Raw genomic sequence first — 17321 nt, forward strand, 5'->3', positions numbered from 1 at the left:
ATCGCTCGCTCTGCCCCGCTCTCGCTCGCTCTGCCCCGCTCTCGCTCGCTCTGCCCCGCTCTCGCTCGCTCTGCCCCGCTCTCGCTCGATCGCTCGCTCTGCCCCGCTCTCGCTCGATCGCTCGCTCTGCCCCGCTCTCGCTCGATCGCTCGCTCTGCCCCGCTCTCGCTCGATCGCTCGCTCTGCCCCGCTCTCGCTCGATCGCTCGCTCTGCCCCGCTCTCGCTCGATCGCTCGCCCTGCCCCGTGCTCGCTCTGCCCTGCTCTCGCTCGATCGCTCGCTCTGCCCCGCTCTCGCTCGATCGCTCGCTCGGCCCCACTCTCTCAAAAGGCCGCAAAAATGTTTGTGTAGGTAATCACAGCGATATTCTAGGAAGAAGTCCTAGAGGCTCCTTTAATTAGGTCATCCCCTGCCTTCGCTTTGATAGTCATTGATTTTCAAAAGATAACCAAAAGCCCAAGTAGCAGGCTCAGGCTCAAGCAGCAATGGCAGCAGCTCCAGGCTCGGCAACATTGTTCGGCCCCACTGCCGGCTTCCTCATATATCGTACTGCGCATGCGCAACCAGATTCAGCGGGCATATGTGAAAATGGGCGGGGTCAACCGCGCCCATGCGCAGTTTATGCAGATAATCACTTCGTTAACTATACCTTTCAATTTGGTGTCATCTGCAAATTTTGAACAGTACTGACTAGCATTGCTTTAGGACCTGTTCTTACTCTACAAAAGGAAATATTAATGTCAGCTGAATTTCTCAGACTTTTTCTAGCTGGGCCCTTTTCTATTTTCTTATTTCCTTTCTTCTCTATAAAGGTGTTGACTCATGCTGGGATTTGGTTCCATGAACATTGAAAGTCATTCAGTAGATTGCCTTAATGACCCTTCACGTGCGACTTGGGCAGGTGAGGGGGTTTGCAGTATAGGCGAACCCAATCCTGTCTTCACCTGGCTTACACATCATCATAGGCGGTCCCTCGAACGAGAATGACTTGCTTCCACAAGAGTTCACAGATGTTCCAGTCCTGAACTCCAGTTGAGGGGGTGGAAGATGCCTGTGCGTGGATTTTTTTTAACGTGTGGTGACTGTTCCATATGGGCTTGACAGAGCTAGGCCTTTATCCAGTGGCAAGGATTAACCAGGACGACTGGAGACCTGCTCTGATGCACGGACCTAGTGCGCACACATATTGCAGTGTGGGCAGGTCCGTGCTGCCCCTGGGCCCTCGGCTCTTCTGGGCCCCGTACTCTCATTCGCCACATCTCCGCCATGATGTTCCAGGGCCCGGCCCTCCAGCTCTATTTATAACCTCGACCTGCGGTGGTGTTCTCACACAGGTTGGGGCAGCCCAAGATGTTCATACATACGTGTACACACACACACACACACACACACACGCGCGCACGCACACACACTTTCCAGCAGGGGTCACCAGCTATCAGTCAACAATGGGAACTTTGAGCCCCCCTTAGCCTGGGGACCAACAAAAGGCCAACAGTACTGTCCCCACTGTTATCTTTGGTTAGATCAGTTTTTTGTCATTACAGATTGAGGATTGAACCTTTAACCTTCTTGGGCTGTGTGGCTTAGTGTCACGCTAGCTGGTACATTTACCCGCACAGCCTTTGTGTTTGCTGCCGAGCACAGGGAAATTCCAGTCTTGCCGGGTCTTTACAAAAAAAATTACAGCTCACAAACTATGATATTTAAACAATAAAGGTATAGCTTTATTACTGTAATAACTTTATGCGACTAAATTAAAAAAAATTTTTTAAATTGAAATGCTTTAATTCAATTTACCCTGATTTCTATTTTTGTTAGAAATTGTTTCAGCATTTTGTTTCCTTAATAGTTTTTCCAGTCTTTTATTTAATGTTTCCTGGGCCCCCCTGGCCATTTTGAAAAGGGAAAAAAAAGTTCAGCCTCTGTTTAACTGAAAACATGCTCTGGAGAGGTTTTTTCCCCCAATCATTTGAGACCTAAAGCTCTGCAGATGGACATTATCTAATGATAAACATGACCAGATCAATCGTTGATATGATTTTCTAACATTAAATGGAGACCTACTGTTGCAAGATGAGTTGTCTCGTCTGCAAAGCTGGCAGCCAGTTATGTCTGGACACGATCATTTGTCTGAGGCACAAGAAGATTTAATAGATTGAATCATCTCTATTAATATTTATAATATGCTCTTTCATAGATTTGAGATTTCCTCCTTGCATGTTCACTTCAAATATCACATGCCACATCTAGACTAGTTTTGTGCTTCATGTTTTCAAGTGGAGCTTTGTATTTTTTTTAAATGTGTTTGTAGTTTACTTAAACCCAGGTTTTACAGAGTTTCAATAGATGCTGCTACAACAGTGTGAACCTGCAGATATATTGTCCTTGCCTAGGACCTGTAATAGTTAAAACATAATTAGTAGTTTTGACTTTAGTATCCTGGCCAATATTTATCCCTCAACCAACATAACAAAAGCAAATTATCTGGTCATTATCACATTGCTGTTGTGGGAGCTTGCTGTGTGCAAATTGGCTGCCGTGTTTCCCACATTACAACAGTGAATACATTTATTTTTTAAAGTACTTCATTGGCTGTAAAGCGCTTTGAGACGTCTGGTGGTCGTGAAAGGTGCTATATGAATCCAAGTCTTTCATTCTTTACTGTACACTTTCAAATAATGGGTTCAGGTGTTTAAAACCTGCAAGGGGCATTTTATGTACATGGAATTTAACTCTTCAATTATATTTTTTCCCTTTACGAGATGAACAGAAGTATCGTTTAATGTTACTGAGATAGTTTGTTTAAATAACAGTGAACAGCATGTGAAGAATGTTTAATATCTGAGGAAAATAGAAGATGCACAGCTCAAATTGCTCCTCGATATTGTTCAGAAACATTACTCGTACATCTGCATTTTCACATTCTGTGCATTCACTTATGTACCATATAACATATTAGTGATGTCATTTCTAGCAGAGTAGAATGCATAATAATGAACAATGAGGCAAAAATACATAATTGATATGATTTTAATAATACAGTAGTGTTTTACAAGCTCTTTGAAGCAGAGTTTTTCTTTTTGAATGTCAGCAGAAGTTGGCCCACTTTGAGATTTGTATAGCTTAAAAATGACTGATATTAGAGTGAATGCTTAACACATTCAGATTCAGGACATTCCTTTCCTGCTGTCAAGTGTTAAAATAAATGGGTTGATGCCGATATTAAAATAACCGAGGAGTGTTATATGACCCTATTAAGCAAATATCACAAACAGTAATTTCTAGGCTAATATGTTACGGTTTGAAAGATTTATATAGCATCTGTCATCACACACCGATAAGATCAATCCTGTTATTGTTATTTGCCTTCTGTTTCCACATCAGTAATTTAGGTTAGCAATTGTCAGTTTTCACTCAAACCACTGTAATATTCTTACTATTAGCAATACTTGAATAATAACAGCTCAGAGCACTTGTATTATACAAACTTCAATTAGGTAATCAATTGCAAACCAGGACAAAACATTGGAAGATGTTTATATATGAATATTAATTGTAAGTTGTTGAAATACACTGAGTGCTGGTTCTATAACAGCGCTGTTCTGGGGGTGGGAGGAGCTGGGTTCATAACTTCACACACCCAAGCCAGACCTACAGGATAAAGGATGTGAAAAGTCCTCATTGAAACACACTTCACAGTTTTAATCGAGTTATTAGGGAAATATAAAGAAAGAAAGACTTGGATTTATATAGCGCTTTTCACGGCCACCGGACATCTCAAAGTGCTTTACAACCAATGACCTACTTTTGTGGTGTGGTCACTGTTGTAATATAGGAAATATGGCAGCCAATTTGTGCACAAGCAAGCTCCCACAAACAACAATGTGATAATGACCAGATAATCTGTTTTTTGTTATGTTGGTTGAGGGATAAATATTGACCAGGACACCGGGGATAAGTCCCCTCTTCCTCTTCGAAATAGTGCCATGGGATCTATTATGTCCACTTGAGAGAGCAGACGGGGCCAAGGTTTAACATTTCATCCGAAAGACGGCACCTCCGACGGTGCAACACTCCCTCAGTGTTACACTGGAGTGTCAGCCTAGATTTTTTGGTAAATCAACAGTACAGCACTTAAGTTGCTGATGTAGCTGATGGTGTATGGCAAATGTAATCATTCTAATATTACAACGGAGAGTTTTAACAATAAAAATGGGAATTGTCCAGATAAATAAAATATTTCATTAACGGGGAAGCGTTGTAAAGCACAGTTTTGGGACCGTGTGCATTGGCATCTGTTTGATCATTTCTTGGGCTGAACGCCACATCTTGTCAAAGCTTAACCTGACAGTAGTTGTGTGGAAATGTAATTGTCCAATTGGCTCTGTAAATCTAAACTGACTTGTTGGATGTTGTCGGGTGGGGAAAGAATTTCAGGGCAGGAAAGATTGGCAGCTCCGGTCAACCCACAGAAAACTAATGTCAACCAATCATGGACAGCAGTGACAGCAGCAATTAAGTCTTCAGTTCTGATCTCATTGTTGTCCCATGACCCCAGGAGGAGGCATAGCAGCTGGAGTGAAGAGTGAAAGACCTAATGGGGAAAATTGAAAGATTCCAACTGCGGTGCTTTTTAGAGGGGGTGTAGGATTGGTATTGCTTGCAAAATGTTGTGCATTTTCCTCTGCTTTGAATTGTAAACCTCCATGAATATAAAAGGAGTTTAATAGCTGACATTTTTTTATTGACAAGGACACTGGTTTGCAATGAAGTCATATTCTATTTTTAACTCCTTGGGATGCCAACATTCTTACTGGGGTTTTGGAGATTGTGTTCTGTAATTTTGTTTTGTGAAAAAGGAAAACCAGGAACTCTGCCTGCAATATATATCGGTGTTACTATTCCTACTGAACTGACATCCTAGATTAAATAAAAACAGAAAATACTGGAAATCTCAGTGGGTCAGGCAGCATCTGTGGAGAGAGAAACAGAGTTAATGTTTCAGGTCAATGACCCGACATCCTAGATTATTGTTTAAAGAAGAGATTGAAGAGCTTTTTATAGCAGTTCTATTGAAAGCAGGGTCCAATATCCCTCCCAGAGAAATCTGTACAAATGAATTGAATGTAGGGGCTGAATGGATCATGCACAAGTTGGCAATATTTTCACCAGCCCTTTCTCAGCCAGAGTATGGTCTCGTGAGGTGAAAGCGAGAATATATAAAATAAAATAACATACCAAAACATTATCTGCAAGACTACATGTAACCATGGGCAGATTTGTAAGTATTGAAGCAGCAATGACTATGGAGTTCACCATAACTTTTCATGATAATGATGAAACAATTTCAAAGGTGTATCCTTTAGAATCCAGCATGTTTGAAACTATTCAAAAAGCAGATTGTAAGAATGATAACAGAGTACTATACCACTGACAGGCCAGACACTCTAGAATCGCACTGGAGTTTCACGTCTTAATTCCAAACAACGCTTCTTCTCTATTTCTTTATACCACTGGCACATTGGAAAGCTTAAAAACTGGGCCCCAATTGCTTTTCACAAATAAAGCTGCCAGTGTGCCAGTGTATCAGTGTTCAGTGCAGCCTCATTACAGCCTTGGTCCAAACATGGACAAAAGAGCTGAATTCCAGAGGGGAGAGCATTTAACCGAGTGTGGCATCAAGGAGCCCTAATAAAACTGAAGTAAATGGGAAGCGGGGGGGAAAACTCTCCACGGGCTGGAGTCATACCTAACACAAAGGAAGATAGTTGTGATGGTTGGAGGTCAATCATCACAGTCCCAGGAAATCGCTGCAGGAGTTCCTCAGGGCAGTGTTCTGGGGCCAACCATCTTCAGCTGCTTCATTAATGACCTTCCCTCTATCAGAAGGTCAGAAGTGGGGATGTTCGCTGAAGACTGCACAATGTTCAGTGCCATTCGCAACTCCTCAGATAATGGAGCAGTCCATGCCTGCATGCAGCAAGACCTGAACGATATTCAGGCTTGTGCTGATAAGTGTCAGGCAATAACTATCTCCAACAAGCGAGAGTCTAACCACCGCCCCATGACATTCAGCAGCATTACCATCGCCGAATACCCTACCATTAATATCCTAGGGGGTCACCATTGACCACAAACTTAAATGGACCAGCCATATAAATACTGTGGCAACAAGAGCAGGTCAGAGGCTGGGTATTCTGTGGTGAGTGTCTCACCTACTGACTCCACAAAGCCTTTCCACCATCTACAAGCACAAGTCAGGAGTGTGATGGAATACTCTGCACTTGCTTGGATGAGTGCAGTTCCAACAACACTGAAGAAACTCGACACCAACCAGGACAAAGCAGCCAGCTTGATTGGCACCCCATCCACCACCTTAAACATTCACTCCCTCCACCACCAGTACTGTATGGCTGCAGTGAGTACCATCTACACGATGCACTGCAGCAACTTGTCTAGGCTTCTTCAGCAGCACCTTCCAAACCCGCGACCTCTACCACCTAGAAGGGCAAATGTGCATGGGAACACCATCACCTCCTAGTTCCCCTCCAAGTTACACACCATCCTGAAATATATCGCCGTTCCTTCATTGTCGCTGGGTCAAAATTCTAGAACTCCCTCCCTAACAGCACTGTGGGAACACCTTAACCATACGGACTGCAACGGTTCAAGAAGGCGACTGACCATCATCTTGAGGGCAATTAGGGATGGACAATAAATGCTGACCGTGCCAGCGACACCCACATCCCATGAACGAATTTTTTTTTTAAAAGTCCTTTACACCATATTTAAATGTTCGGTGCCATTTTTATTTAGCATTCATTGCACTAAATGTATTGTACGTGTGAAATATAAATGTTCACCAAGGCGTATGAAAGCATGGGCCTTACACTAAACATCTAAGACAAAGGTCCTCCACCAACCTGACCCCGCCACACAGCACTGCCCCCCGGTCATCAAAATCTACGGCGCGGCCTTGGACAACGTGGACCATTTTCCATACCTTGGAACCTATCAGCAGCAAGGGTAGACATCAACGCCGAGGTCCAACACCGCCTCCAGTGCGCCAGCACAGCCTTCGGTCGCCTGAGGAACAGCATGTTCGAAGACCAGGCCCTCAAATCTGGCACCAAGCTTATGGTCTACAGGGCTGTAGTGATACCCTCCCTCCTGTATGGCTCAGAGACGTGGACCATATACAGTAGACACTTCAAATCGCTGGAGAAATACCACCAACGATGTCTCCACAAGATCCTGCAAATCCCCTGGGAGGATAGATGCACCAACGTCAGTATTGTCGATCAGGCCAGCATCGAAGCATTGACCACACTCGACCAGCTCCATTGGGTTGGCCACATTGTCCGCATGCCCAACACAAGTCACCCAAAGCAAGCGCTCTACTCGGAACTCTTACGCGGCAAGCGAGCCCCAGATGGGCAGAGGAAACGTTTCAAGGACACCTTCAAAGCCTCCTTGATAAAGTGCAACATCCCCATCGACACCTGGGAATCCCTGGCCAAAAATTACCCTAAGTGGAGGAAGCGTATCCGGGAGGGCGTTGAGCATCTCGAGTCTTGTCGCCGAGAGCATGCAGAAAACAAGCGCAGGCAGCGGAAGGAGCTTGCGGCAAACCAGACTCCCCACCCACCCTCTCCTTCAATGATTGTCTGTCCCACCTATGACAGGCTGTAATTCCCGTATTGGATTGTACAGTCACCTGAGAACTCACTTTTAGCTTGGAAGCAAGTCTTCCTCAATTTCGAGGGACTGCCTATGATGTGTGAAATATAAATGCATGTTATTCTTGCAGTACCGTATCTAGAATATGAACATCTAGAGGGATGACAAGCAGATCCTCAACACTAGATGTCCATCATAACCAGCATTACATTTCCGATTCCTATATTTTGTCCATATGTATTGTTTTATATAGTTTAACTGCCTTGACTACTTTCTCATGGTGGTGTAGTGTGAAATCTTGGGATGATTTGTTATGCTAAAGACACGATATACATGTAACTTGTTCACATTCAGTAGTAATTGATTACTCGTGTTTTGTCATTGTTGTAGATTACACTAGATGATGGAGAGTCTGAGCTTGCAGGCAGTGACCCTTACAGATGGCTCGACAGCCTACATCCAACATACACTGAAAGGTGAGCACCCACTGATGAATTAAATTACAGCAGTCAAACATGTAGCACTATGATGTATTGGGATGGACATTCGATTTCTCACTCACCTAAATTGTTAATATCAGTCCTTCGTGGAAGGCACTGAGCAGAGAACCAGGTATCTCTCCAGAGCGGAGTGAATCAGATGGGGATTCATCCCCGGCTAAAGAGTGTGATAGATAGAGATCAGAAATGGCTTAACCATTCATAAGATGCGCATGGCCAAGGTAGCCAAACCGGGGTGGAGGTGTGAAAAATATTGGGGAATCAACATTCATATACTGGATATATATTTTCCAAAGTGCATATGTTGATTACATTTAAGTTGTGCCATTTCTTCTGAAGAAAAATAAACCGATGAAAATGGGGAAATTAGTCAAATGTCCTTTAATTAAAATCTTAGAAACATAGAAACATAGAAAATAGGTGCAGGAGTAGGCTATTCGGCCTTCTAGCCTGCACCGCCATTCAATGAGTTCATGGCTGAACATGCAACTTCAGTACCCCATTCCTGCTTTCTCGCCATACCCCTTGATCCCCCTAGTAGTAAGGACTACATCTAACTCCTTTTTGAATATATTTAGTGAATTCTTCTACCTGTATGCGTGCCCATCCACATGAAAAGTCTAATTCTAATATGAAAGGAACAGTCCCATCCCAACATTTAAACAGAGTTGTTATAGCAAGTAGCATGACTTAAACAAAAAATCATCTTCTGCAGCTCCTTTATTTGAATCCTGCTCTCCTACAGTAAGTACGGGATCACATTTTGCAAGATCTGCCATGTTGAATGCTGTAGAATGGGTGAAGAGGTGGACTGGAGTCATCACACTGCCACACTGTTGATTCAGTTAATTACATCTCCCAGCAGCACACACTGAGTTCCAACATCTGCAGCTATTGTTTAATAATGTATTTATTGTTTATTAAATGTAATAACATTTACATACTTTTAGTTTCCATGGTAACTGGGATGTAGAAAATGATTAAACCAAAAGAAAATTCTGTAATCAATCTCTCAGAATAAGAGAAAATAAACATATTATTGGCTGGAATGTTTCCACATACCTTTTCCCTATTGTATCTTCTATGAGACAGTACTTCTTTGCAACTTTTAATGTAAAATGTGTCTCATTATTTTAAAATTTGCATTAGATTGGGGAATGTAAGCTGAAATTGATGGATTTTTAAAATATTTTGTCCAGTGCCATGATAAATTAGACTTTTAACGATGAGGTCAAATTAATTCCTGCTATAAACTAATTATTAACATTAAATATGTTTGTTGTGTAGGGAATTCTTGTATCCCCAGATCTGTTGTATGCAATTCTGATTTGGAAGCCACTATTTTGTCCATTCTGGTGAATTGCAAATTCCAAATTCCACTTTTAGTATAACAAAATACTGTTGCCCTGTAGCATAATCTTTGCTTAAATCCATACAGATGAAAAACTTACAGGATTGTTATGCTTATTTCATATTACATGGATTTGGAGTTAGATCCTGGAGGTAGACATCAAACCAAAAAATCAAATCAAATGACCACAGTCCAATATATGTCATAGTGTGTATGTAATCTGTAATATATTCGATACACTTTTAGGAGTAAAAATTGCACTGTGCAATATTAACAATAAATGTATTAACACAGCCATATCAAATGATTTCACCTTTTTAAAAAAAAAATAGATGTTAACCCATTTCTTAAAATAGCAGGCAGAGCAAGTTTATATGAACATGTTTAGCATGAATATTGCATAATCCAATTTCAATACATTAGTGTTTACGATGAATGTGTTATAAGTGCATTATTTCTCTTTTTTAATCCTTACAATGTGTTGATTTCTGAATATATTTAACAGATGCAAAGTTGGTTGAGGGACAAACTATTCAGCTGGAAGATGGTACGACAGCCTACATCCAACAAGTTACAGTGCAAAAAGGTAACTGGTAATTATAGACAGAACTTCCATTTATGCTAAACGTATGTCCACTGGGTGAGAGTCAGCCTGATATGGAAGAGTACAGTTGTATTTTCTACACAGTAAAGGCTACCTTATTAGGCACCTTTGTGTTTTCAGTGGGATTGTATCAATCTGTCATTGTCCTCCTTCTGCCTGAAGTAATTGCTAATATGTTTCCATTGCTTTTAATAAGTTACTGAGATCAGGTTTTTATTCTGGAGCCTAATAGTGTTTGACGCAACAGAGAGAGGTCAACCAAGATTATCCCCACAAAATGGGACTGCTTTTATATATAAGTAGCACATTGATGAAACCTCCTGAAAGGGTAGTGTGTTACAAAAGAAGTACAAAGATGAAGATATTTGAAGTATCAATAAACAATGTGATGCAAGCAGGCATGTATGTATGATCTCCTATGCTGCTGAATTTTAATCCCAGCCACTTTGTTATAGGGAGGTGCTGACTAGAGAGCAGACACCTCACTATAGAAAGGGTAAGACCTAGGGAGAGCAATCTGAGAGACTGTATTGCAGCTCCTACCAGCTGGCTATAGAATTCCATTGACAAGAGGCGTTGTAATCAGCATCCGTTCAACCCACCCTTTTGTCCGTGGGTGTTGTACGGTAAGGAAAGACCTGTGGACAAATCTGAAGAAAATGTTTTTTTTAAACAAAAGTCACAAAACTTAACTAGATTTAATCTGCAGTTCCAATAAAGTGCGATGGTGAGATAATAAAAAAATTAAACCTCAAGTCCTTGAATTTTAACAGCAGCATTACACATATCTTGCTGAATACACAGAAGCACCATACAGTTAATGCTAGAGTTGTCGTAATTAGGACTTTTTTTTAGCAAGCAGATGGTGTATTATATTGGGGATGGTGTAAAGCAAGAAAAACAAACTTATTATTTTTATACACCCTATCACATCTCTCCATTCGTCCTAAGTGTATTTAAATCCTGCTATGGTGTATATCCAGGGCACCATCACATTGGTCTGCTCTTACGCCACCAAGCTTTAACAGATAAGCAATATAATAATAAATTTTATTAATATAGCACCTTTAATGTAGTAAAACGTCCCAAGGCGCTTTATAACAGTGTTACAGATAAATTTGATACTGAACCACAGAAGAAATTAAGGCAGATGATCAAAAGTTTGTTGAAAGAGGTAGGTTTTAACGAGCGTCTTAAAGGAGGAAAGAGAGGTAGAGAGGCGTAGAGGTTTAGGGAGGGAGTTCCAGAGCTTAAGGCCCAGTTGACTGAAGGCACGTCCACCAATGGTTGAGCAGTTATAATAGGGATGTTATAATAAGAGGCCAGAATTTGAGGAGTGCAGACATCTTGTGGGATTGTGTGGCTGAAAACAGATTACAGAGATGGGGAGGGGCAAGGCCACGGAGTGATTTGTAAACAAGGATGAGAGTTTTGAAATCGAGGCGTTGTTAAACTGGGAGCCAGCGTAGGTCAGAAAGCACAGGGGTGATGGGTGATCGTGACTTGGTGCGGGTTAGTACACGGGCTGCTGAGTTTTGGATGACTTCAAGTTTACGTCATGTGGAATGTGGAAGGCCGGCCAGGAGTGAGTTGGATTCGTCAAGTCTAGAGGTAACAAAGGCATGAATGAAGGTTTCAGCAGTAGAAGAGCTGAGGCGGGGCGGAGGCAGGCAATGTTACAGAGGTGGAAAAAGCCGGTTTTAGTTATGCCGCGGATATGTGGCTGGAAACTCATTTCAGGGTCAAATATGACGCCTAGGTTGCGAACAGTCTTGTTCACCCTCAGATTGATGCTAGCGAGAGAGATGGAGTCAGTGGTTAGGGAACACAGTTTGTGGCGGGGATCAAAGATAATGGCTTCGGTCTTCCCAATATTTAATTGGAGAAAATTTCTACACATCTAGTACTGGATGTCGGACAAGCAATCTGACAATTTAGATACGAAGCAGGGGGCGACAGAATTGATGGAGAGGTAGAGCTGGGTGTCGTCTGCATACACGTGGAAACTGATTCCGTGTTTTCGGATATCGTCAAGGGGCAGCATATAGATGAGAAATAAGAGGGGGCCAAGGACAGATCCTTGGTGGACACCAGAGGTAATGATGCGGGAGTGGGAAGAGAAGCCATTGCTGGAGATTTTCAGGCTACGATTAGATAGATAAGAATGAACCATGTGAGTGCAGTCCCACCTGGCTGGACATTGGTGGAGAGACGTTGGAAAAGGATGGGGCCCAAGTTTTGGGCCGCGCCTAAAACGGCACAGCCCGGACCTGGACGCCCGTTTTTTGCGCCACAAAGTGTGGCTAAAAAAAACTCACCTATTCTCTGGCTTCCTGCAGGTCCTCTGGAGCTGGGCGCGGCGCAGCATGAGCTGTGGGGGTGCGGAGCCACGTCCCTGCGCTGAAAACAGTGCCGGAACCTCTGCACATGCGCGCCACAGTGGGCGCGCATGTGCAGTAGCTCCAGGCGCCCAAAACTGTGGGAGGGGCCCGAAGCACGCAGCCCCTAGCCCTAGCCGAATGGCCTCACCCGACCCGACTTGACTCCCGCTCCCCGGACCGGACTGGACCGACCCCCGCTCTCCCTACCCCGTCCCGGCGACCCGACCTCCGCTCCCTCAACTCGCTCCCGCAACTCTCCCCCACCACCCCCCTGGCGACTCGACCTCCGCTCCCCCCCCCACCGGCGACCCGACATCCGTTTTCCCCCCCCCCCCCGGCGACCCGATCTCCGCTCCCCCTCTCTTTCCCCCCCCCCCCCCCCCCCCCCCCGGCGACCCGACCTCCGCTCCCCCCCGGCGACCCATCCTCCGCGACTCTCTCCCCCCTCTGACCTCCGCGACTCTTTCACCCCCCCGATCTCTGCGACCACCCCCCCGATCTCTGCGACCCCCCCCCGATCTCTGCGACCCCCCCCCCGATCTCTGCGACCCCCCCCCCCGATCTCTGCGACCACCCCCCCCCCCGATCTCCACGACCCCCCCCCGCGATCTCCGCGACCCCCCCCTGATCTCAGCAACCCCCCCCGATCTCCGCGACCCCCCCCCCCGGGACCCTAGACCCGACGCCACCTACCTGTAAATCCAGCCCGAAGTCTTGGGCCCGGCCATTCAGCCTCCTTCTCTCCCTCCCCTCTTCTTCCTTCCTCCCTCCCCTCTTCTTCCTTCCTTCCTCCCCTCTTCTTTCTTCCTCCCCTCTTCTTCCTTCCTCCCCTCTCCCCTCTTCCCCTCCCCTCCCCTCCCCCTTCCCCTCCCCTCCCCCTTCTCCTCTCCCCCTCCCCCTCTCTCCCCTCTCCCCTCCCCCTCTCCCCTCCCCTCCCCTCTCCCCTCCCCCTCTCCCCTCCCCCCCTCCCCTCCCCCTCTCCGCTCCCTCTCTCCCCTCCCTCTCTCCCCCTCCCTCTCCTCCTCCCTCCCTCCTCCCTCCCTCTCCTCCTCCCTCCCTCTCCTCTTCCCTCCCGCTCCTCCTCCTCCCTCCTCTTCCTCCCTCCCCCTCTCCTCCCTCCCCCTCCCCTCTCCTCCCCCCTCCCCCTCCCCTCTCCTCCCCCCTCCCCCTCCCCGTCCCCCCTCCTCCCTCCCCCTCCCCTCTCCTCCTCCTCCCTCCACCTCCCCTCTCTTCCTCCTCCCTCCTCCTCCCCCCCTCTACCACCCTCCTCCTCCTCCCCCCCTCCACCCCTCTACCTCCCTCCTCCTCCCACCCCACCCCCCTCTACCTCCTTCCTCCTTCCTCCCTCCCCACCCCCCTTCTCCCCACCCCCCTTCTCCCCACCCCCCTTCTCCCATGTTCAGCCATGAACTCATTGAATGGCGGTGCAGGATAGAAGGGCCGAATGGCCTACTCCTGCACCTATTTTCTATGTTTCTATGTTTCCCCCTCCCCTCGCTGTCAGAAACACAGACACTGACAGACAGAGAGTGAGAGACACACACACAGACAGAGAGATAGAGACACTGACAGAGACACACTGGGGGGCCGTCCCAGCACGCTGTTGGAGGACTCCCGGTCCTGCAGTCGGTAAGTAGAAAATGTTTTATTTATTGATTTTTTTATTTTTTTTATTTTTTATTAATTTTTTTTGATTGATTTATTGGTTGATTTATTGATGTATTTGTCATTTATTATTGATGATGGCTCTGTATTTGTAAAACTGAAGTGTTTAATGTTTGTAAACTTCCCTTTAAACCCCCCCCATTCCCTACGCCTGATTTGTAACCTACGCCTGATTTTCTAAGTGTAGACAAGGTTTTTCTGAGCGTACAAAAATCTACACTTACTCCATTCTAAGTTAGTTTGCCTAAACTTTCAAAACGGGCGCAAGTGGCCGGACACGCCCCCTTTTGAAAAAAAAAATCTGTTCCAAACTGAAACTGTTCTAACTGACTAGAACTGGAGCAACCGAAATGCAGAGAATTGCAATTTCTAAGATACTCCATTCTAAACCAGTTGCTTCAAAAAAACAGGAGCAACTCAGGCCGAAACTTGGCCCCATGGAGTGGTCAGCTGTGTCAAAGGCTACAGACAAGTCCAGGAGGACGAGGAGGGATAGTTACCTTTGTCACAGTCACAAAGGATGTCATTTGTGACTTTGATGAGAGCAATTTCAGTATTGTGGCAGGGGCGAAAGCCAGATTGAAGGGATTCAAACATTGAATTCATGGAAAGATGATCACGGATTTGGGAGGCAACAACACGTTCAAGTACTTTTGACAGGAAAGGGAGGTTGGAGATGGGGCAATAGCTAGCAAGCAAAGTGGGGTCAAAGGTTGTTTTTTTGAGGAGAGTGGTGATGACAGCAGATTTGAAGGAGAGGGGAACAGTACCTGAGGACAGAGAGCCGTTAACAATGTTGGCTAACATGGGAGCCAAAAAAGGAAGTTGGGTGGTCAGTAGTTTAGTGGGAATAAGGTCAAGAGAGCAGGAAGTAGGTCTCATGGATTAACATGAGTTTGGAGAGATTAAGAGGGGAGATCAAAGAGTAAGTGGAAAAAGATATGCGTTTAGGGCTAGGGCAGGTGAGAGCCTCAGATGAAGTTTGGCCCTGTGGGCTAGGGGAAGGAAGGAAACTCACAGAGGCAGCTGATCGGATGGTCTCAATCTTTGAGACAAAGAAGTCTATGAGCTCCTCACACTTGTTTTTGGAGGTGAGTGTGGTGGAGACAGGGGAGAGGGGTTAAAGGAGACGGTTAGCAATAGAGAATAGTAGCCTGGGGTTATTTTTGAAATCCAAAATGATCCTGCAATAGTGAGCAGTTTTTGTAGACAAGAGTAAGAACCAATAGTGTTTTATGTGTTCGAACCAGATCTGGCGTTGAATGGCTAAACCAGTTATCTGCCACATCCGTTCAAGTCTATGCCCTTTTGACTTGAGAGAGCGGAGATGAGGGCTATACCAGGGTGAATGGTAAGGGTGGGAGAGAGTAATCATTTTAATAGGGACTAGGGCATCAAAATGTATCTCCTGATTAGTTAGTCAGTTGAACAGTGGCCACCCTAAATAGAGGGAAGGATAATCAATAGCTAAATGTGCTTGACTGCTTTTGTGATTCACTTAGTTGTTTGTTCCAGAACATCACTGGAAAAACTGGAGGGAACTAGCTATTTGCCCAATCTTTCAGTGGCGGGGCTGGGGGAGGAGGAGAATCTCGGGGGAGAAAACCACTTTAATGAGGTTAGAAAAAACTTGAAAGTGCTTAGTGTGCACTTTTGAAACTAAGCTTCAAGTCCTTATTTTGTTCCTGCATTTCAAACATTGTCATGTATTTAAATCTACAGGTGACTCGCTGCCTTTTGAAGATGGCCAGGCAGTACAGCTTGAAGATGGCAGCACTGCATATATCCATCACACACCTAAAGGTAGCTGGGACTCTCATAATGTGCATTTTCAAATCTTATTTCTATGCAGGACAGCATCAAGCTGGAGCTGGAGCAGAAGCAGATATCCAGTATCAATTATGTAATGACAGAATTGGAGACTTTAATGGATGGATTTAATGACATCCTATTGTAGTTAATAATCAGCACTTATTTCAGTTACATTAGATAAATAATTGAAGGTTCTCTATTTGGTCTATTATTTCTCAGAGTGAAACACTAAGCACTGAAAGATTGATTCATTAAGTACTGCATTGAGATTGTTTTCTGTTGTTTTGGCATTTCATTCATGAAAAATTATTTGCTGTGCTCTGCTGTGCTGTCCTATCATATCTGACATTAGACAGGATTTTGATCATTTAGTTTAGGAAATCAAACAAGCATGATACAACAAAAATAAAAACAGAAAATGCTGGAGAAAAGTTAGCAGGTCAGGCAGCATCTGTGGATAGAGAAACGGTGTTAATGTTTCAGTTCGATGACCTTTCATCAGAACTGGTAGGTTTGGTCAATATAAAGGTGAATATTTTATGCATATTAAATAGTTTTTGCATCTTGCTGTAATTATATTTACAGAGAAAGAAATGGTGAAAAGGCTGATTTAATTGCTGTAATTACAACTCTCTTAACAGATCCTTTTCACCAGAATATTCAGCATGATCTCGGGTGTCATTGTGGAGCTGGTGCTCGGTATGTCACATGCTGCTGTGTGATAATGCTCACCTTGGAGAAATAACACTTGGAAAATTAACGCACCAAACTTTTCACCTAATCTATAGTTAATTGTTTGGGAAATAAAACTATTAGTTTATATATAATAGAATTGTTTCATCCATTAAATTACACTTTGCTGGATCATTAGCAGAGGTGTGATCTTATAACGATAAGGCCATTTTCTGTGAGGCCTGAAAGTTCTAACTGGCCCTGAATATATATCACTTGTCTCCAATAGTCCCAAGCACCTTCTGTACTTAGTAATCAGCTATACCTATTCCCTTAGGTGGCAGCTGTGGCTCAGTGGGTAGCACTCTTACCTCTTGAGTCAGAAGGTGTGGGTTCAAGTCCCACTCCAGGGACTTGAGCACATATATGTAGGCTGACACTCCAGTGCAGTACTGAGGGAGTGCTGCATTGTCGGAGGTGTCATCTTTCAGTTGAGACATGAAACTGAGGCCCCGTCTGCTCGCTCAAGTGGATGTAAAAGATCCCATGGCACTATTCCAAAGAAGAGCAGAGGACTTATTCCTGATGACCTGTCCAATATTTATCCTTCGATCAACATAACAAAAAAAACAGATTATCTGGTGATTATCACATTG

General features: G+C 44.5%; 1 protein-coding gene across 3 annotated transcripts in view; it reads left to right on the forward strand.

The window, feature by feature from the left end:
• Window positions 1–17321, forward strand: part of LOC139227826 (zinc finger protein 76-like) — a 96083-nt gene that overhangs the window by 39072 nt on the left and 39690 nt on the right. For all 3 annotated transcript variants that reach the window (XM_070858895.1, XM_070858893.1, XM_070858894.1), the window contains exons 2-4: window positions 8071–8156; window positions 10037–10117; window positions 15904–15984. In XM_070858895.1, the coding sequence (XP_070714996.1) occupies window positions 8081–8156; window positions 10037–10117; window positions 15904–15984 (238 nt within the window). In that variant the 5' untranslated portion in view covers window positions 8071–8080. The remainder of the gene's footprint in view (window positions 1–8070; window positions 8157–10036; window positions 10118–15903; window positions 15985–17321) is intronic.

This window comes from Pristiophorus japonicus, chromosome 17, assembly GCF_044704955.1.
Source record: "Pristiophorus japonicus isolate sPriJap1 chromosome 17, sPriJap1.hap1, whole genome shotgun sequence".
In the NCBI taxonomy this organism is placed as follows: domain Eukaryota; kingdom Metazoa; phylum Chordata; class Chondrichthyes; family Pristiophoridae; genus Pristiophorus; species Pristiophorus japonicus.